The sequence below is a fragment of the Rhineura floridana genome, chromosome 10 (assembly GCF_030035675.1).
Source record: "Rhineura floridana isolate rRhiFlo1 chromosome 10, rRhiFlo1.hap2, whole genome shotgun sequence".
In the NCBI taxonomy this organism is placed as follows: Eukaryota; Metazoa; Chordata; class Lepidosauria; order Squamata; family Rhineuridae; genus Rhineura; species Rhineura floridana.
The window spans coordinates 16,391,071-16,414,010 of NC_084489.1; the positions used below are offsets into that span (position 1 = coordinate 16,391,071).

Here is a 22,940-nt window from a genome sequence, read left to right on the forward strand (position 1 = left end):
TAGTGATTCAATCTGGATAGGGATCACACTTGGAGACACTCTTTGTAACTCTACGCCTTCAGCTTTTGCTTGAGTCCAAGTCTGAGCAATACACCAAAAACAACTGTGCTGCAGATTAACTGTAAGCCTGATGAAGTTTCTGCTAACCGAGTGGCAAATAATAATAATACATTTCCATTGACAAATAATTTTTATTACAATGTTGCTGATGTAATGAACTAAATCAGAGCCTAAAACACTGAAATATGTTATGTGACAGAGCATTTTATTGGGTGATAATTTAAACAAGAAGGTGTTCCTATGATGGATATTTTGTGAAGCAGAGCATTCTAGAAACATGTCTCTTTTTTATAGTCAAGCTGTACTCTTTAAAAAGCACACACACAAGACTCTCATTCTTCTTGCAAAATGATTTATTGCTGTCAGATTGTAATATAATTTTAGGTGAGCTCATCTTTTCTTTCTGCCTTAGAGCCATTTTAACTTCATATTGCTCTCTTACTACAGACATGAAGGGAAAAAATGCACTCCCTTGTGCATTAAGGATGCTATCCTGACATTTTACTTCAGCCAATTGCTCTAGAAGTCATCAGTATTGCTCCACTTCTAAGCAGACCTTTTCTGAGCACAACAAAAACAAATTGCTTGTATTGGAGCTTGCCTTGACCTCTATAACCCACAGTGGGAAAACTATATACTTTCACAAACGTGCAAAAGAGACGAAAGCTTCCAAGACCCCAATGGGCAGGTGAACTTTCTTTTTATAATACAGGGTATAAGCTCCTAAGGCCCAGAAATTCTCCTTCATTGAATTTGCTATTCTGCTGGTAGGCACTGCTTGCATTCCCATGGGTTTTACTATACTGCTTCAGTTCCCATAGATTCCCAGCATCCCTCAGCAACAGAAAGAGCTACTACATTTTCAGGGAAGCTGCTTCAGAAACGGTCACCCATCTACACAGATGTGCAACCACCTCTTATGTGATATATATTTATTAAAGTCTTACTACTCAGTATGCCTTTTACGATCCACAAAGCCATTCATGTAAATTAAATTGTTTAGGCTTCTGTTTTGCAAATATGCATGCGCACAGAGTCTGAAACCTTATGTAAATTCTTGGACTGGACAAACATTTTTCGTCTTTTCAAGTGGAATTTGTAGCTTTTATCAACCACACCATGAGTGGCAGTACATATTGATATACTTCATTTAGCAAGTACAGAGGTTTGCATGTTCAAGTAAATGAACTCTCAAACAGTTCTCACCTGCAATTCCAATATGTAGTTCTATAATCTGTTTAGTATGTCAAACACCATATTAAAGCAGTTAAACCCTTTGCATGTATGGTTTGTAGCTGGGGATTTCAGCCACAGAGAGTTCCAACATATCCACAGGCTGCTGGGAGGGAGGGTGACTTGGAGGCTTGTTCAAACCTCTAAACCACTTTCCTCTACTAAATTTTGAAAGCTATAACATGCTAAAAAGGAAGGCAGCTTCATCCCTCTGAACAGGGTGCATAAACCACAGCCCCAAACAAGATATAGTGGTTCTTGGAGTCCAGAGCTCTCTAATAAGATCATTGTAAACATCAAGGCATTCTTTGTGGCATTTCTTGGACACCTCTTCCTCACATATTACCTTCCTCAATGATACGAACATTTCAAAAAGGCTGGCCCAATAAAAGATGTCACTGTATGTCCTTCTGCAAAGATACAGGTATCCTGAAAATCAATTAATTATGAAGTACTGTACATAATTTGGACATTGAAGAGATTACTACACATGGAATAAATACTAAAATATAGCTACATAATATTATAACAAATGAATAACAATCAATCAAAAGAATACTTAGAATATACATAGCAAAATTCGGGATGTTTTGCATTCTGATTTGAACATTGAACTTTAAAAATGGAAATGGACAGAGGAAGGTCCACAAGCACATAAATGACTGATATCCTAGACTTAAAATATATTAACTAAAATGCAGCACATCAGAAAAATGGGTAATGAAAAAGGTTTCCTGAAGACCAAATAACTTCTCAAAACATAGTTAGCGTAGTTCAGAATGTGCCATATATGCTGTCTTTAATGTAATTTCCACATTACCAATGCACAATTTAACTTACAGGTTAAATATGGATTAAGAATCACAGAGCAGAAGATAATTTCATACATTTTTTTGCATTTGGTTGGAAGTCATAATGTAAGTAATATGGAATGGTACTGTCAAGACAAGTGAAGCAAAATGAGACATTGTTTTTGTGTAAATGCTCTCTCTCTCTCCCCCTCTCCCTTGCAGTGGTTGCATTTGATAAAAGGTATGAAATGAGAAAAAAGAATGTTACTAATACTAACAATGCCCACTCAAACTGACATGACAGAACATGGAAGTTATTAAAACAAGAAAGGAGTAGAAATGCACTCTTGATGCTCATGATAAATAATGATCACATAAATGAATTATAAATGTTTGTTGGACTAGATTAACAGGAATTACTATGAAAGAACATTTTCATCTCCATTATATTACAGAGATGTGGAGATGAATAAGACGAGGATCCATCACCTTGCCGGCCCTCCCCATCTCAGAACAGTAGTAGGCTTGTATCTTAGAGCCCTATGTATCAAATCCACTTGAAGACAAGCTGCTTTTTTCATGCGTTCACAAGAACTTCCTATCAAAGTAGTAGCAACTTGGAACCATACAGCAATAGATTGGTCAGTAGCACACATTGTTATCCTTTCTCCTGAGTTAACACTTGTTTGAATCACTTGACTGGATAGGTGTAAACTGGAAAATTAGACAACCAATGATTCTTCTTTCTCTTGTTTTCCCATGTTCTGTGTAATAGTAACACAATGAATGTCTCACCAACCAATGCACACATACATCAGCAGCTTTCTTTCTGTATCAGCTGCAATTATTAGGAGCGACGTGACACAGTAGGAAAAGAGACCGGTTCACTGTGAGACCTGCTACTCACTCTCTTACAGTGTAACGGCCCCCCTTCCAACTGCACATCACTGTGAGGATCTACACCAACGGAGTACCACACAGACTCTAGAGAGCCTTGTCACCTGCTGTGCTCATCGTGACTAACTCAAGGAGGAGGACTGGAAAACAGCATAACTTTACCAAGGCATACAAAACATTTTAGGTGGCCGTCTCTGTATTTCAGAGTTACAAGCCTATATATTGTCATAATCCCTCATTGCTTTCTTTTCCGGTCCCTGGTTTTAATAGATTCAACCTCCTCGTCAAATGCTAATATTGAAATATCACTGAAATATTAACAATTTGAACGATGACCTAGTTTTGATCCAGCCCTTAAGAGAACTGATGCTTAGAGGACGTACTGGTTTGCAGTGACAAAACCAAAAGTCTGAATGTCATTTAGATATTAAGTATTAATATTTGAAATGAAGCTTTTTAAAATGTAAGACTCTTACAAAGCAATGATGTGCGTGTGTGTGTGTTGCAAGAGAGCCCAGCTGAGCTCTGACAGAAGAGTCTGTGGGAAAGGTTTTAACTGGCAAAGGCTTCCTTGTGGAATGTTGTTTATAGAAACAAATTCGGGTCAGGTCTTTGGTTGGGTAAAGAGTTAATGGTATAAGTGGGTCAGGAATTTAATTTTGGGAGTCAAAGCTGCTTCCTCTCTCCATACATACATATATTGACTAGGCTGCTGCACCTATGAATTCATCCAGACATATAACTTGAAAGATCTAGCTAAAGAATCAAGTAGTAGATGAAAATACCTGCTTGCTGTGCAGTCTGTGGTATTTGTGGACTCCGTTGTGTATTGTATTGAACAGAGGCCATGGGTCTGTACTGTTGAGTTGCTGAGGTAGGGTATTGACCAGATGGGTAATAATACACAGGCATCTGTTTTTGAAAATAAGAACAAGTAAAAATGCATTATAAAGCTGTACAAACCTCTCTCTCTCTCTCTCTCTCTCTCTCTCTCACACACACACACACACACACACACACACCAGCTTAAGTATAACAGTTTGATCATGACCAAAATTATTTATGAAATGCAGGCTTTTTGAGCTTAGCAAGTCTCCTGACAACCTATGCAAAAGCTGCACAAAGGCATTTTTTTAAAGCATGGTGACTATTCTAACAAGTAGAATATTGCTATCTAGAGATGTATTAAATTTTTTTTAAAAAATACCAGCCACTTAAAGAAAAGCAAAGAGCTATTTGAAATATACAACTTGCTGTTTTCTAGATTTCCATGACTTCAGAATGATATCCTGTAAATCACCAATGCTATTAGATACAGCTATATAAAAAGAGTGTAACGCCAGTCAAAATTACAAGATACAAAGTACTTTGTGAAACAGGGATGGTTGCAAAGGGGGGGGGAGGAACTGAGGAGTCCAAAGGAGGCAGATAAGAAGAGGGAATGCAGCCCTTGAGATGACTCACTGCAGAAATGAGGAGACAAAAATCCCCAGGATCAGAAGAATTGCCATAAGAGGTAACTGCTGAAAGGGAAGAGCTCATCATATTGACAAGCCCTCTAAAAGTTTATGAAAAAATGCTTTCTTTTTCAAAGCTTTTTATGCTGTTTTCTAGACTCATAGAATCATAGAATAGTAGAGTTGGAAGGGGCCTATAAGGCCATCAAGTCCAACCCCCTGTGCAATGCAGGAATCCAAACCAAAGCATTCCTGACAGATGGCTGTCCAGATGCCTCTTGAATGCCACCAGTGTTGGAGAGCCCACTACCTCTCTAGGTAATTGATGCCATTGCTGCATGGCTCTAATAGTTAAGACGTTTTTCCTGATGTCCAGTCGAAATCTGGCTTCCTGCAACTTCAGCCCAGTATTCCGTGTCCTGCACTCTGGGACGACCGAGAAGAGATCCCGGCCCCCCTCTATGTGGCAACCTTTCATGTTCTTGAAGAGTGCTATCATATCTCCCCTCAGTCTTCTCTTCTCCAGGCTAAACATGCCCAGTTCTTTCAGTCTCTCCTCATAGGACTCCAATGGGATCATTGCTTATTTATTTAAATATGCACACTGCAATTTGGTGCAATAGTGAGTAGACACTGAGGAAGGGCCTACCACACATTCAGCATACATTCTGGCAAATCTGGACATGGATGAAAAAAGGGGCATGGAGATTGCTTTTTTCTTTTTTTAGTATCTTAACAACTCCCTTTACATTTTCAGCAATGAGCATGGCAACAGAGCTATAGCACATCCCTAATTCTGGTGGAAGGGCACAGTTCAGTTTAAGCTGTGGCTATACAGTTTCATCCCTAAGCTAGAAGAGATGCATTGAGGAGGACTGGGATTTCTGAAGGACAGTTTGGCCAAAAGAGAGTATGGGATGCTTAAATTAGAGAATACTGCCAATTAAAATAAAGTAAGAATGAAGCCTTGGCTATATTTGCAGAATCAGGATCCCACAACATGGGGTGAACTTCAACAAGTACAGCAGGATGTCCTCTTCAGCCACATTGCATGGAGAACAGGGGGAGGGGGACAGAGTTGACAGGGACATGATGATGGGAGCGGGGACAAGTGGGTCATGCCTCTATTCCATGCAATTGTTAATTGTGTGGATAGAATGCCTGAATAGGGCTGCTGTTGTCATGGTTAGAGTATTTGAATAATTTTTGTAAAAAAACAACACACAACAGAAATGAAAGAGAAGGATTGTAACTAAAATGAGAACAAAATGTTTGTACCACATGATAATACCTGTTTTTTAAAACTCAAACTGCCAGGAACAAATTAACAATTAAATCATATCTCTATTGTTATAGTGTTTGTCAACGATGCTGATAAAGGAGAGGGCCACAGCTCCATGCTATAGCACATTCTTTGCTTGCTCAAGGTCTTCCTGAGACTGTCATTTCCAGTTACAAGGATCTTAGATAGCAAGACTAGGAAAGAACTATGTCTGCTATATATTGCTTCCAGCATCAGAGGCAGAATGCTCTTGAATACCAGTTGCAAGAGAGTGCCTTTGTGCTAATACCCTGTTGTGGGATCCTCAGAGGCATTTGACTGGCCACCTTGGGAACAAGTGCTACCAAATGGGCCTGTGGTTTGATTCAACAGGGCTCTTCTTTGGAGAATCACTGCCAGAATAGATGGAACCAGGCTACACAGACCAATGGCCTGACTTCTTATTTGGCTGCTACATTTCTTCACACATTTTCTAATCTAACTATGCTTTAGATCAGGGATAGGGAAACTTTAGGCCTCCAGATGTTATTGGACAACAACTCATCATTCCTGAGGTTTAGCTATGTGGGGCAGGGCTGATTGAAACTAGAGTCCAACAACTTCTGAAGGGCCCAGGTTCCCCATTCCTGCCTTACAGAGTCTATATACAGAGCCTTTCAGTGGGATAGACCCAACAGTAAGGCGAAAAAGAGAGGGAAAGATACGAGGAAGAAGACTTTCTACCTCTGTAATTATTATGAACAAATTAGAGCACTTTTGATATTGAAAGGAGAGCTTGGTGGCCGGGCTACATCCCATAAGCTATAATGTGTATTCTTGGATAATCATAAATTGGTAGCCTAAATATAGCAATTTATATTTACAAAGTACTATAGAGACTCAAATAAATTTATCTCTGTAGAATTTAGATACTCTTATCCAGAGTTAGCCACACAGAAATTATTTTTTAAATTGACTGGAAGAGAATGGGCAGTTTTCTCCAGGTGCCACTTTTGGCCACTGTTTTTTGTGCACTGAAACTCAGCATGAAAGCTATTATTATGAGGGAGTGGCTTACAAAAGTTCATGCCATAGACGATAAACATTTCAAAACAGATTTATTTACAGGATCAAAGCAGAGATTCAGTAACAGCTTGGACTTGAGATCAAGACTGGGGGCAGGCATGAATAATCAACAACCAGAGTCCATGTGAAGAAATTGTCTTTAGCTGCCAATGCTATCTTTTCACCTTTCTTTATGGACACACACACAACAAAGATTTTTGAAAGTCAGCAAAGCATATAGCATTGTGAACTGCATACATCACGGTGTCAGAAGTTGCTAGGCAAAAAAGCACCTGCAGTCAGACAGAAAAAGCACCAGTAACCATTTGATATAGAAAGCCATTCCATCCTCATCATCTAACTCAACTGCCACTGATTCTGTAGACCTGTGTAAATGTACATTTGTTCAAGTCTGGAAGAAGCCTTAGCAAGATCTGTAAAGCCATAATGTTTGGACTGAACCTAGCAAAATGTTGTAGAACCCTCCTGCTATTATCATGAAACTGTTACCCCATTATGTTGTTAATCAAGTTGTTTCCCCCTTTTTGCTGTCTGTTCTTGGGAAAAATATGAATACTTGGCTACTGTAAAAAGGTAATCGATTAATCATGCCAAATTGTATGTTTCCACCTAATATTCTATCCTGCTAACGGTATTCTTCAGAATTATCACTGGCAGCTCTAATACCACTAAATAGAGTATATATATGTAATCTATTTCCTGAGTTGCTTACTGTGTGACAATTGGCATCATGCAGATCAATTTATGGTGGCCTCCATATGGCAGCTATTGAGCCTACATTGTCCAGCCTTGCTTGAGACAGTGTCATGTAGAGACAAATTATGACTGGATACCCATACACATATGCATGTGGAAGAAAGAAAGGATACAAAAAGCAAAGCCTTTTGATTTACTTTTAATTTAGGAACCTCCACTTATTGGGCTTTATCATAGCTGTTACCTTTATTGGGAAATAGATGGAGGAAGGAGTATAACCCTGATGATTCACCTTGTCTCTCAGTGGCTTTTGCTGCGTCAGCCATGGTTTCCTTCTGGAGCAGCTTTTGGGAACTGGAGGCATGATGATATGGCAGTTCTCTCCCTACCTGCAAGGCTGTTTACAGAAAGTGGCATTTGAACTGCTGCTTGGCACCCTTGGTGAGGTTGCACAGGTTTCCTCCATGCTATTTAATATGTATATGAAGCTGCTGAGGAAACTCATCCAGGGATTGGTGGTGCAGCAGCATCAGTATGCTAATGACACCCACCTCTGTCTCTCTAGTCCATCTGAACCAGGTGAGGCTGAGCAGGTGCTGGAGGCTTAATTGGATTAATGAGTGCCAATAAACTGAAGCTGAATCATGCTAAGATGGAGACATTGTTGGTGAGTGGTTCTTGTGGCTGGGAACTGGAGAAAAAGCCTTTTCTGGATAGAGTTGCACTCCCCCCTGAAGGAACACCTCCATAGCTTGAGGTTACTCCTTGGATTCAACATTGTCACTGAAGGCCCAGCTGGCATCAGTGGCAAACAATGCATATTTCCAGCTCCAACTGGTAAACTGGTTCCAGCTGTTCCTAGATCAGGACAGATTGCCACAGTAAACCGTGCTCTGGTAAACTTCCATTTAGACTACAGTAATGTGTACTATGGAAAGTTACCTCCAAAAGCTGCATCTAGTGCAAAATGTGGACATCAGATTGGTGAGCAGTGTATTTTATCAGGACCATACAACACCTATCCTGTCTGAACTGCAATGGCTGCCAATATGCTTCTGGGATCAATTTAAAGTTTTGATTATCATATAAAGCCCTGAATCACTTGTCCCAAATACTTGAAGGAGCACCCCTCCAAATATCTGCTGTCTCAAGCCTTGATAGATATGTTGGGGAGGACCTTCTTTTTGGTTTGTTGATGCGTATAGCCTATCGCATGGTGATGCACAGCAGGGACTTCTCAGTGGTGGCATCCTGTCTTCCTCCTAGAGGTCTGGTTGTCTCTCTCAGTACTGAGTTTTTGGTGCAGACACATTTCCTCACCTAGACTGTTGGGTCAGTGACTTTTTTATGCTACACTTTAGTGATGTATTGATGTAATTTTCTTAAATGTCATGGTTTTATATTTTTAATGTTTTATTGAATTTTAATGGTTTTAGTTGTAAACCACTTTGTTACTGCTGATGAAGGGTGGTTTAAAAATTGAAAAAAATAAGTAAAATAATAATGAAAGTGGCCAGTTTGGCTACTGGTCAGATACTCTGATTAAACAGTGATACTGGCTATTGATGTAATACCCTTGGCCATGATTACTAAAGAACATATGATGAAATAAGTGCAAGATCAGAGGATGTGTAGCATATTTTTTTCTGAAGTGGGGGAAGTGGGAAATTTCTCCCAAAGAAAATAAAAATCAGACTGCTCTAGGCATTTTCTAGCCATCAGCTTGCCACAAAGGACAATCAGATAAGAGGCTGGAAAGCAAAAAAGAACTCCTTTTAAGCTTCTAAAAGAATATTTCAGCCAGAGTGAGACAATGCAGGGCAGGAGGAAAAGGCAAGTGAGGAACAAATGCTTTCCATTCCTTTTAGATGTGTCACTTTTAAAATCTATTTGCTCCTGCTTTGATGCAAAATGGGAAACTGAGCTGTAGAAGGCAGCTGCAAAGGCAGCTTTAATTAAACTTTAATATATTAACGTGCAATATCTTTAGACTCCCAGGCTCAGCCAACTTCCATCTTTTTCCTTCAAAGATAATCCCACACTGACTGGACATGCTCACAAATTGCCTATCGTCAACTGCATTCAAAGCTACGGGATCTGATAGAAGAGAAGCCCCTTCGCCAATGTAATTACCAAAACTAATTAGATATTTACATACAAGCCGCCCCATTATGATAACAAATCTGACAGCAGGATATCATGATACAAAAAAAACCCCGCAAAACAATTTCACATTGATTACATTGTGTGGATGATTGAATCATAACATTTTACAAGACAAAATAGCATAAGTGTATTGAAATCTCCCTGTCTGTCCCCCTAATGTTAACAGTAAATCAACTTAAGGAACCTTGTAGTTTGTTCAGATCGACTTAAAGCTTTGTGCCACCAGTTGAACAGAGCACTTAAAAACATAATACATGACATTGATATTAATTTTCTTTAGCAAACTATGGCCCTATTCTCAAGTTCCCAGAGCACTATCATATCTGGCCCCCCAACACAAACAAATTCCCCCATAGCTCAGAGCCTCTTTGCTTCAAATAGATATGAAGCTCTGAGGCCTCTGGGATCAACCTTACTACCCTGTATATTCCATGATAGAATCAGTGGTCAAATGGCAAGTGTCCAAGAAATGACATGATCAGCATGACCCCGTATGATTCCAAAGTTACTGAAGTTACTATACTTGATGTGGGATCAAACCTGGTGGGGAGGGGGGAACAGCTAAAACGTCAATTCAGTAACGTAACAATCTACATATTTCCAAGTGAGGGAAAGTGGGAGAAAGGAAACAGATCATATAAATAAATATTTACTAATTCCTCATTATCATGAGAATTAGAGAGCCCCATAATGAGAGTTACATGATGTTTTTTTCTAAATACTTTTAGGATCTGCTATGTGTTAGGTATTTGCCAGGATATAGGAAGCATAGTTGGATCATGGATGTTGGAGAGTACGGTTGGTAGGGATAACCAGCTCCTGCTGGGAGGAAAGCCAGGATATAAATCAAATAATAAATAATAAATAAAATAAATAACATCCAGGAAAAAAAACAAGCCAGATAGGGAGGAAATGGATAGAATTCTGAGCAGATAATAGGAAACAGGAGTTAGAGAAGGGGCAGGGCAGTGTGAAGAGAAGGAGTATCAGGTACATATTTTAATCACTTAAAATTAATCATAATAGAGAATGTTTATACTGATTTTAGCCAAAAGGCTGAGAAGTGAAACACTTCAAGAAGTGGAGAAACAGGATTTTAAAAATTTATTGATTATTAAATGTATATCCTGCACCTTTAGCTTCAGGGTAGCTAACAAACCAGGAACCAATAGAATTTATGAATAAAATCAATAAATACGACAGAGACGTAAGGTAAGAGAGAGCTAAGAAACTTACAATGGCTTAAATGGTCTAAAAAAGATTTAAGTAGCCTAGGAGAATGAAAAGGTCTTTTGGGCTAAAAGGACAGCAGCATAGGTCCAGGTGAGCTTTGCTAGGAAAGGTATTTCATAGACAAGATCCTGCAACTTGAAAGGCCATCTCTCCGGTTGTCACCTACTGACATCAAAAGGTAGAAAAACCCAGTTAAAGCTGCAAACTTATTCCATAGTCTGGCTATCAAGAGACCACTTAAGAGGCAGGTGATCTTTAAAACAACTACTTAGTGTTACCTGTTCTCCCTGGCAGATTGCCCCAGTCTCTCAGTGACCAGTTTAGTCCTATTTCTGCTAATGACAACAGCACCATGTCATCAGCTGATATCACTATGTTTACAAAATAAGACAACAAGTGACACAGGGAAATCAGCACAATTTCATAGCTCTGGGAGGCTAGCAGCCAGTGAGGTGGGGCCCCATTGCTCACTTGGCTTCCTAATGCAGAAGTTGGTGCTAGTAATAGAGAGGGAGACTGGTGTGGAGGTCGGTGCAGTGCAGGCACAACACTGGAGCCAATCTGACACTCCTAATGCTGCATCCCCAATGCAGTGACCTTCCTGCCACTTCACCTCTCTTGGTTACCGGCAGTGACTTCCAGATTGGGAAGCTGAGTGAGCAACCAGGGCTGTGGAGTCGGTAAGTCAAACCTTCGACTCTGACTCCTCCATTTTTCTACTGTCAGACTCCAACTCCTTCATAAATGGCAAATGTATATTAATTTTCTACTGTCTGACTCCAACTCTGACTCCTTCATAAATGGCAAAAGTATATTAATGTATTAATATTAAAATATTAATTTTATTTTGAAGCCGGAGTCAGTACATTCTACCGACTCCGACTCCACCCAAAATTGCTTCTGACTCCGACTCCACCTAAAATTACTTCCGACTCCACAGCCCTGTGAGCAACGCCACCCCACTCCACCAGCTGCTACTGCTCTGGGATCAGATTGGAAAGATTTCTGATCTTCTGTTTATATATAATGTCCAGATCAATGTAAAGAACTGTCTGTCAAACTTCATGCTCCATAGTTCCAGCCAGTTTATCAAGGTTGATCCTATTAAAAGCAGCAGTGATTTTGAGAACAGCCACAAATAATAGTTACATTAGGTTTATCAACAAAATATAGTATGGTGTGGAAAATTCAAAGTGAGAACCCCATGTATATAAATTCCATCTTCAACTTTGTCACAACTACAGCCATGAAGCGGAACATGAAGGATGGGGAAACAGAAGATTCCAAAATGGGCTTTGCTTGGCTGCCAGTAGAATGCATCATAAATATAAAGAGTTTCCAAACAAGCTTCATCATTTCTTCACCAGCGATGACTTTTAGAACTTAAAGTACAACATTGAAGAAAAATTGATGTTAAGTATAAATGTGAAGAATCATGCCAATTTAGTCTATGAGGTGGCAACTTTCTGAGTGAAAGAGAACAAATTGCAGTGAACCATGAAAATAACTCCAGAAACCATTATCTGCAAATGTTCATCATCCTCATCATCTTAATAAAATGTGCTGTTATGGCTCTTTGTCTTCCTGCTTCCTTCCCTTTATCTTGTCTGACACAACTCAGTCACTGCGGACTATTGAAAGGTATTTGTGCTTTTTGTTAACTTTTCATGATGCTAGGGAAGCATTACTGGATTTAGGGAAATATAGTGAAGATAGAGAGCACTTTATTTTCTTTAGGATCTTGCCATCAATTTGAGTCTGGAAGGAAAAAAAGGAGCACTCCATGTCTGCCACAGAACATGTGCCAAAATTTTAGCTCAAACATTAATATCAGAAGATGGACTGGAAAGTGGTGATGAGAGCATGAATATCGGTTTTCCCGCAAAATCAGACTCTTCCTATGTAGACCTCTGGACCAAGAACACTGTACCTAGAGTTTATTTTTACCTTGCCAAGTTTTTGCCCTTACAGCTCCTGGTATGGGAAGCAGCCACAGGAAAGAATATTCCCTAAAAACCTAATTGTGAATCAGTCTCATATTTGTTATATTAATTGGGAATATATCACTGTACAGTTTGATCCATGCTAGTGTTTGTGGTCTGCAATGTATAGACCACAATGGGGAGGGAAGGAGAGAGAGAATGGAGCTCTTCAAAGTTTCAATGTACATTGCTAACGGTCTTATAATTTTACGTACTTCAGTATCACACTTCACTAACAATACCAGTTCCATTAAATATTGGTGTGAGAGCACTGTTTGCCTCCCACCTCAAATCCACAACTGTTTTTGTGCTTTTTCTGCCATTTCTGCTCACTATAAATGTGTGTGTGTATATATATATATATATATATATATATATATACATGCAGCAGCATTTATTGTGCAAGCGCTACTACATGCAAGTGTTGCTTGAAGACTCTCAGTATGGGAGTGAAAAATGCTATCTCCCCAATCAAGGGCAATGCATTACGGTGGAGCCATACCACTGATCGCAGACCCAGTTAAAATGTTGCCCAAATGTGAAACAAGGTGCTGATAGATACTCCTTTCACCAACCCACTGTATGATGAAATAGCAGCTATCATTGGCATTTATCATTTATCTGTCTGTCTATGCCAGTTCCCTCATATTCTTGAATGACCAAGAAATAGAAGCCTTTATAGAAGACTATGAAGACAGAAGTAGGTAAGGCTGGGCTCACTTGGAGATGTTGTGGTGATAAGTACACAACTTACCCTTCTCTACCCTGACACTGGGCCTTGCTGAGAAGTGTACTTGCAGTATACAAGCTCTCTTCCCATTTGGGATGGACAGATCAGCCGATTTCCAGTTCATGTCAATTTTACATGTGTTTCTTCATTAAGTCTGCTCTGTCCCACTGCAGAAATTCTTTTGCCATTTTTTAAAAAAATCTGCCCCAAGAACCTTATATAAATATATACTTAAATACGTATTTTATCACAAGAATGTACAGTAGGGCCCAGCCTTACGGCATTCCGTTTTCCGGCGTTCTGCTGATGTGGCGGCTTTCAGTTAGGGGAAATTCCCTGTTTTAAAGCCAATTTTGCGCTTTTGCGGCATTTTGCGGCATTTTCGCGTGACGCAACCCACTATAGTCAATGGGTTCCGCTTTACGGTGATTTCCGCTTTACGGTGGGGGCCTGGTCCCTAACCCGCCGTATAAGCGGGGCCCTACTGTATATTTAAATAGTATTTTAGCTCAATCTACACATTTCTAAGCACATTTTATCTAAAATACACATTTTAATACATTTTGGTACATTCTTGAACCTAAATTGCAGTATTTAAAAAACTGTAAAATCCAGAGGATAATAACATTCTGATCCAGGTATTAGTCCAGAAGGTGCCAGTTAGGTCAGTTTGCTTAAATATGTGAAGCAAACAAAATTCTCCTCCATTCCTATTCCCCACACACAATTCACATGCCCTGACTCATTTTATTTTTAAAAAGCTACTATTTTTGTTACTATCTTCCAATAACAAGATTCTATTTCAAAAAGAGCCTTCTAAAATTAAGATGTAATGGGGAAAAGTAACATTACTGTAGGTATAGTTACTACATCTCTTGTAAGCATGAATTCTTCAAATATAGTTTTATTTACCTATTGCTATGACTATAACAAAGAAACACTAGCTCTCTGAATTATCTGAAAAGGGCTTGGAATAACACTTGGAAAAACAGCTACACACCTAAGAACTGGAACTGTCCCAGTCATAAGAACAAAAATAATACAAGGAGAAGAACTGGTACTTTTAAAAAAGCCTTTTAGGATATTAAAACTGGGAGAGAAAAAAGATATTAGGTTTCAGCATGTAGTGGTGCTCTTTGACTGCAGTTTGCTATAGTTAAGTTTTGAAATCTAGCTTTCTAATAAAAATACAAATGGTAAAAGTTGGCTGGAAAATTATCTAGGCACTTTGTTCCTTGTCAATAACCACTTTCCTTATTCTATGAGGATCCTCATGAGGATGACAGAGATGTTTGGAGGGAAACAATAAAGCCTACTAAGTCTTCAGGAAGACAGTGTACATTACAGATCTGCCATGTCTTACATATTCAAGTCAATTAAATATGATCCATGGCTAGTACTTTCACTAAGGGCTCTGTAGCAGCTCTGTCTTCATACCCAGGAAAAAAGGGGAACCATGCATGTACTGTTTACTATCGTAGTCAATAATAATACGCAGATACATCCTGAAGCAGAGCACGTGTCCAAAGCAATGAACTTAAAAGACTGGTTCATACATGCACATACATCATTTGATCTCTCATCACCATATCATTCAGCAGTGGCATTTTGCTACTACTTTCAAAAAGCTATTGCTGTCAGCTGAAAGCGTGGGTCTCCTCCATTAAGATAATTGTATTTGCAGTGATTAATCTGTGATAGCTGGTTCATACATGGAAGCTATTATATGATGCTACAATCAGTGAGTGATGACATAAATGGAAACTGGTGAGAAGAATTGTTGAAATAAAGGAAACAGGATAAATTATGAGATCAGTCCACATAGATAGTTAATGTATTTGCTTGTGCACATGAAAGCACCATTATCTGCACCCCTCTTGTTAGGCAATCGTAAGACTGATGACATATGATAATGTCTTCAAAAAAATAATAATGGCATGGAAAACTTTGCCCTATTATGCTGTATAAAATGGCCTAATGAAAACTCCACTGTCTGAAATTTTATGCATTTAGTACTAATGTACTTCTGAAAATGTAATTTCGTTCATGACCGTGCTACTGAAATCATGTAAAATTAATGCAAAATTAATGCTTGAGGGTGAGGGAATAAGAAATCAGAAATACATGCTTACCTGAGCAGGTGGTGGTTGCTGAACATAACCTTGCGGTGGAGGTGGGGCTTGCAGTACTTGTTGGGATACCGATGGGACTGAACTTGTAAAACCTCCAGTGGGGAGTTGCTGGCTTGTGGGTGCCATGACATAACCAGTCTGTGGGGAAGACTGTTGTATAATAGGTGATGGGTAGACAGGACCAGAAGGCGAATCAGGGTTGTCTCCTGATGACTGACGACTTAAACTCATCTGGCTAAACTGTGTTGTCATGTCATCTCGCTGTGAGGCAAAAGTCAGTTGAAAATGATCAACAGAGATCTCTGCAGTGGATATTTGGAAAACAAAAAAATGGGTTCAAACAAGTACACACATGAAGGAGAAAATACATTTAAAGCATGCACAAAGAAGCATTTAAGTGAATAAAAACAAACAAGCCCAATCTTGAAAGCAATTAAAACATCTTCATCAACTTCATTAAATCTCCTACCTCCCTCAGAATCTAAATGGTGAATTCTTCCTTAAGACTTGGTAACACCTTGAAGACATCCTCCTCTCTTGATATCGATTTGACCCTACCTATGTATCTGATGGCAAAAGTTTAAATGAACAGTTTCCAGCTACCCCAATGGCAAGAAAAATAGTTAACAAGCACGTTTTAGAACTTCAACAGAAAAAGAATTACCTAACAGATCCTATTCATTTCTACTTTGAAGTAAGTCCCACAGAGTTTAGTGGAACTTACTGTGTATAAGATGGCATCTTAGGGGCTTTAAAGGTGTTGAATGTCCACCTTTTTAAGGAACCCAGCTGATTAGCCTGATCCATAGAGACTCCTTGTAATAGGAGCTTGGATATGAGCACATATGTGTTTCCTTCTCACTTCTATGTCAGTGATAACACTGCATTAAAATCTGTTTCATAAGCAGAGTTGCTGTGAAAGTTGAGGCCTGCTTGATGAATTTCTTCTGATGTGGGAAAAAATAATTTAATGAATACAGATCTATAAAACATGGAAATCTACCAAATGATGATCCTATTGACAGTATTTTCAAATGATTATCAGGAAGGCTATGAACACAGTCTTCAAAACCTTTTAAGGCATCTCACAGAAAACCTGTTATTAGGCAGTCATTATTATTATTATTATTATTATTAAATTAGGTACTGGTTTTCTCTTCAATTTTAAACTCTAAAGGGTTTTTCAGTTTTGCTTCAAGTCTGGAGAAAATGTGACAATTTAGAATATCAGTTGTAACCTAGAAAATGAGGAAAAAGTTAGCAAGGAAGAAGGACAAAACATGCATGCTACCCTACCTAATCTATTTAAATGTCAGCTATAAATCAACGGTAACTTAGTTGTAGTCCTTAAGCTGCATGTCAAAACTTTACATGGGCCATTTGACTTCTATATCTGGGAAGTCCTATGTCACAAGCCTCTAACTGATGCAGCGTTCCTACCACCTCACTGTTTCTCCAGCTTGTCCCCTTCATTCATCTTTACCCCCTTTCAAGTTTTTATTTTGAGCAATTGCTTGGCTAGTGTACCTAGACTGAGAATAAGAAAATGCCAAAGTCTATTGGCTGTCAATGCAAACTAGGCAAGAGTTGCAGAAGTTACTGAACTTCACAGGAGGCAAAAGCACATAACAGCTGTACTGGGGAAGAGCAAAAGAGGTAAAATTCTACCAGCAGCAACTGGTCAGGGTCATATTGTACAAGTCTGTAAGACTCAGCCTTTTCAGGCATTAATCAGCTCTATCCACTATGAGCACAGCTCCCTCAAGTGTGCTTAATTATTTTGCATTCTACTAATAAATCAAGTTTATTCTTGCTTTGCCATGATATAATAAACCCCACCATATTTCACTGCTATAAATCTGTGATATATTTGCAGCAGCTGTTTTCATGGGACATGTCACAAAACATACAACAAAGATAGCTGGTGCCATCTGTTCCTCATCCAAAAGTCTGTCTCTAAGATATGTCTCTCTTTTTAATTCTTTGTGAGAAACCTGATACATCTTAAAAGAGATACTAAGGACACAAGGTACCTACCCCCTCATTTTGCTATGTTTTGAGCAGCACAGCTTTTTCATTATTCCTGAATGTGCAACAGTGTGCATTTATACATAGCTCCATCATGCATCTGGTGCTACCCCGCCTATGGCCATGGAGAACTTCATAAGAGACAGCTCAAGCCTATCAGAAGCAGTCATATGCCCTGAACCCCCATTTGCTGAGATGACATGGGCACACCTCACCATTGCTGCTGCCACTCGACCTAGAGTGCCTGATGCATCTGCCCTACTTTGGCCTTCCCCATCAAGAGTCTGATTTCCTATAGAGGGCTCCTGAAAGGTTAGGAAGAGCTGGTTCCCTGCTACTTGGTTCCTGATTCCTCTCCAAAATGCCCACAATACGGATTATTACTTCTCCTCCTTTGTCACCTGTCTTTGCCAGCTTCTTTGCTTCACTTTCTTTCCCCACTTTTCTGGCTAAGGAAGGTTCTGGTCAGGGATTTGCTTGCCTGCGCACTGAAATCTATGGTGTTTGGGTCCTTCCAGCCCAGCAGTGTAAACATCTGGTTAGGCTGCAAGCTGGGCTGCAATGCTGAGAAGAACCCAAGGTGATGCTGCAGTTCCTGCTACTTCACTGTGAAGGTTGAACCAAAGTATATGTGGGCATTTCTTTTCTACTGCAGTGTTTCTCCTTTGCAGGGCTGAAAGATACCCCACATTTATTTCTCTCTCTCCCCCCCCCAATGGGCTGTGCTCCTGCTCTTTTTACTCACCAACCCCACCTATTCCACACAACTCCCTCACCGCCCACCCCCTCTCTTTGCAGCTTGACAAAACCAATCCCCCTCCCTTTACACCTGTCTGCCTTCATCTGTGTCTCCCTCCTCTGCTGACCTAGCAGGCCTCAGAAATATATATCACAAGATTCATGCAAATGTCCTTTGCACCAAGACATCTTGGTGGAAACCTTACTGAGTCCTGCCATTCAGGCCAAGCTATTAAAGAACAAACAAATGCTGAACAACTTACACACAATTCCTAATCTGTCTATGCACTCAAAGCATAAGTAGCTCAAAAAAACAACCAAACAAACATGGGCAATCCTAAATGATAAAAGTTGACATGACTTTAGTGCTCTAAATGCACACAACCATAGAATAAATTGAACCAGGAGGATTAAAAGGCAACCATCCTAAAATAAATACCTTCCTCTTTCAATAAGCCGTTTAAGTTGAGACCTTATCCCAGTCTGTGTCTGTGTTGGAACTGCTTTTTAATATGTTGTTAAACCCTATTTTTTTAAAAATAAAATATGTTTTTAAAGCTTTTTAAAAAATGTTTTTAAATTTCTTTTGTTTTAATATATTTTAAAGTCTGTTTTTATGATGTTTTTAGTACTTTTGTTTGCCACCCTGGGCTCCTACTGAGAGGCAGAATTCCAAGGTGCCTAAAGGAGGCAGTTGTGAGACCTTTATTGAAAAAACCCTCCCTAGACCCCTTAAACATGGATAACTACCGGCCAGTGTCCAATATTCCATGCTTGGGTAAGGTAATAGTGTGTGTGGTGGCCTCCCAGCTCCAGAGATTCCTGGATGAAACAGAGTATCTAGATCCATTTCAATCTGGTTTCAGGCCTGGGTATGGGACGGAGACGGCTTTGGTCGCCTTGGTGGACGACCTACGCAGAGAACTGGACAGGGTGTGTGTGTCCCTGTTGGTTCTGCTGGACCTCTCAGCGGCTTTCGATACCATCGACCATGGTATCCTCCTGGACTGCCTAGCTGGGATGGGACTAGGGAGCACTGTTTTGCAGTGGCTCCGGTCATTCCTGGAGGGGCGAACCCAGAAGGTGGTATTGGGGAACTCCTGTTCAACTCCTTGGCCGTTGGCCTGTGGAGTCCCTCAGGGTTCAGTTTTGTCCCCTATGTTATTTAACATCTACATGAAACCGCTGGGAGAGGTTGTTCGGGCGTCTGGAGTTCGGTGCCACCAGTATGCTGATGACACCCAACTCTATTTCTCCTTTCCACCTTCTTCCAAGGAAGCTGTCTTGGTTTTAAACCGGTGTCTGATGTCAGTGGTGGATTGGATGAGGGTGAACAAATTGAGGCTTAATCCAGACAAGACAGAGGTGCTCCTGGTCAGTCGTAAGGCAGATCAGGGAATGGGGATACAGCCTGTGCTGGATGGGGTTATACTCCCCCTGAAGACACAGGTTCACAGTTTGGGTGTCCTCCTGGACTCAGCTTTAAATTTGGATTCCCAGGTTTCTGCAGTGGCCAGGAGGGCTTTTGCACTTTTAAGATTAGTGCGCCAACTGTGCCCGTTCCTTGACCCGTCCGATCTGGCCACGGTGACACATGCCTTAGTCACATCCCATTTAGATTACTGTAACGCGCTCTACGTGGGGCTGCCTCTGAAGACTGCTCGGAAACTTCAGCTGGTACGTGCTGCAGCCAAAATGTTAACTGGGGCTGATTACAGGGACCATACAACTCCCCTGTTAAAAAAGCTCCACTGGCTGCCAGTTTGTTTCCGGACACAATTCAAAGTGCTGGTGCTGACCTATAAAGCCCTACACGGCTTGGGTCCAGGCTATTTGTCAGACCACATCGCCCTCTATGTGCCTGCCCAGGCCCTGAGATCCTCAGGAGAGGCCCTTCTTTCAATACCTTCATCCACACAAGTACAACTAGAGAGGATACGAGATAGGGCCTTCTCGGTGGCTGCCCTGAGGCTTTGGAATTCCCTCCCTAAGGAGATAAGAATGGCCTCTTCCCTGCAGTCCTTTCGTCGACAGGTAAAAACTTTCTTATTTCAGCAAGCCTTTGATTCCGAAGGCGGCTAAGGATAGCCCCAAAAGGAGGTTATATTGTTCTTGCTTGTTTATTTTTTAATTATTCTGATTTTATGAGTATAATTTTTAATTATCAGAAACAGTTAATGCTATTTTAAATTAGAGTTCATTTTTTAATTATATCTGTCTATATTTATTTATTTATGTATTATATGCTTTTAACTTTGGTAGGTTTTAATTGTAACTGTTTTTTATCTGGAAGCCGCCGTGAGTTCCAATTTGGAAAAACGGCTGGGTATAAATAAAGTTAATAATAATAATAATAAATAATATAAATCAAATAAGTAAATAAATTATAAATAATTAATTTGGGAAGGCAGACAAACACACACTTCTGGAAATCTTGTACCACTTTCAAAAGACTGTGCAGGCTTAAATGCCAAGCAGTTCCAGCATCACTGAGTAAGATTTATGGCAATTATATTCTGTTTCTCTCCAGTTCTCTGGATAGCAATGCCACCAAACAGAAAGCATGCTCAGACAATGTAATAAATCCACATAAAAAGTAATAAAATCTGTAGTACCACAGGAAACTGCTGTGTTGGAGACACTGCCAGAAGATGCTGAGGAGGGTAGGAAACGGTTGGATACTGTACTGATTGAGAAGAGGACTGTAGAGCCTGAACTGGCTGAGGCAGAAAGGAAGCAGAACAGAAAAGATTTAATTATTGCCCTTGGACTATAAGAGAGACATTTCTTAATCTGAGCCAAGGTCAGAACAATAATCTGGAAACACAGATGACATCATCCAGCTGACCTGGCACAAGGCACAATTGGTCAGATATAGTTGTTTTAAGAATGCAAATTTCCCCCCTGCATGTCTGCAATACTACTCCAGTGGCAAAAAGCTCATTTGATTTAAGAAGCTCAGCACTTTCTAATGTCACAATGCTGCTGTAACGCTGTAGGAGTACTTGAATGATGTGAGGGCTTGCATTGGGGCTGATGTGGCATTTGCTTCACACGCTAATGCACATAGTACTGTGGGTCCTTTAGAGGTATGACTAAGCAGTCAACCAGCTAACCACTAGTGACCCTGATTATCAACATATGGTTAGGGACTTAGTCATGCTTAGAATGTATCTGTAAACATTAATGACATATTTGTCATGAATACTTTTAAATCCCATTTTTTCAGTGGGAACACCCAATGCATGGCAGGAAGTCTGGACCTAGCTCATAATAGTTGTTTTTCATTTGTTTACGGGATTTTAATCTGCCCTTCAATAGGTTCCCAGGGTGGCTTACAAAAAGTTAAAATTACATAAAATCTATAACAAGTGAATTGCTTTGCATGAGGACAAAAGCAAGGAATTGGCGACTCACTGATAGAAAGGAGTGGCACAAGCAAAGATCCAATTGACACTTAGCTATTATTATTCACTATGATAAACTGAATGCAATCAGCATTGTGCCCATTAGGAGAAAAAGGTATGTACCTTAAAGGTTTTGCATATATAAGGCACAAAGCATAGGGACCAATATTTCTGCAACTTAAAATTTCCCACCACCATCTTTCCTAGCATATGGAGTTGTGCATGCGAATAATATTCATGTCTCTTAGACATTATTAGCATCAGAAGCGCTGAAAAATGATTCCGTTACAATTAACATATAACTGTTTATGTCAGATAGGAGTGCGCACCCTCTTTCCCCCCTTTTGTTTGAGAGAGCAGGAAAATCTTTTCCTAGCATGGAGACAGCAATATTTTTCTGCCAGTCATGCAGGAGTTCTACCCCCTAAAATTATGGGAACTGTTATTTCAGTAACAGAGTGTTGAATTTAGAGCTTGAGGCCACATCCAGACCAGACATTTCTTCCACTTTGAACAGTCATGGCTTCCCCAAAGAATCTTGGGAAATGTAGTTTGTGAAGGGTTCTGAGTGTTATTAGGAGACTTCTATTCCCCTGACAGAGCTCCAACGGCCAGAGTGATTTACTATTCAGCCCCTCTTCCCAGAGAATTCTGGAAATTGGAGCTCTGTGAAGGGAATAACTGTCTAACAACTCTCAGCACCCTTCACAAACTATACTTCCCAATATTCTATGGGGAAAGCCATGACTGTGAAGATGGTATGTGTGACTGATGCATTGTACATGACTGAGCAGCTTGAAAGGTTGCCATGACTGCGCAAATACAGCTCCTAAATTATGTCAGTTTGGAGATATGTGAGCAGAAGCCAATTATATTTTACAGGCCCAGAGGCCTGCACCACATAATCCCTTGCAAAGCTGCCGAGATAGATGGGAACAACACTTTGTATGTGATCTGTAAAAGTCTTGCTTTAGCATCTTCAGCAATATTTCAAGGTGTCATGGAATGCATATTTTGCATGATGTGCTACTTTATTTCCATTC

The 22,940-nt window shown here is 40.0% G+C and overlaps 1 protein-coding gene across 10 annotated transcripts in view; it reads right to left on the reverse strand.

Annotated features, from left to right (window-relative positions):
* The window catches only part of ARPP21 (cAMP regulated phosphoprotein 21), a 333,260-nt gene that overhangs the window by 45,948 nt on the left and 264,372 nt on the right, over positions 1–22,940 (reverse strand). For 7 of the 10 annotated variants that reach the window (XM_061586883.1, XM_061586882.1, XM_061586881.1 and 4 more), the window contains 3 exons: positions 21,106–21,210; positions 15,725–15,985; positions 3,767–3,893 (listed from right to left, as the gene is read on the reverse strand). In XM_061586883.1, coding sequence (XP_061442867.1) covers positions 3,767–3,893; positions 15,725–15,985; positions 21,106–21,210 — 493 coding nt within the window. Of the gene's footprint in view, positions 1–1,563; positions 1,704–3,766; positions 3,894–15,724; positions 15,986–21,105; positions 21,211–22,940 lie in introns of those variants that run through there. The other 3 variants (XM_061586885.1, XM_061586884.1, XM_061586886.1) reach the window with 2 other exon arrangements.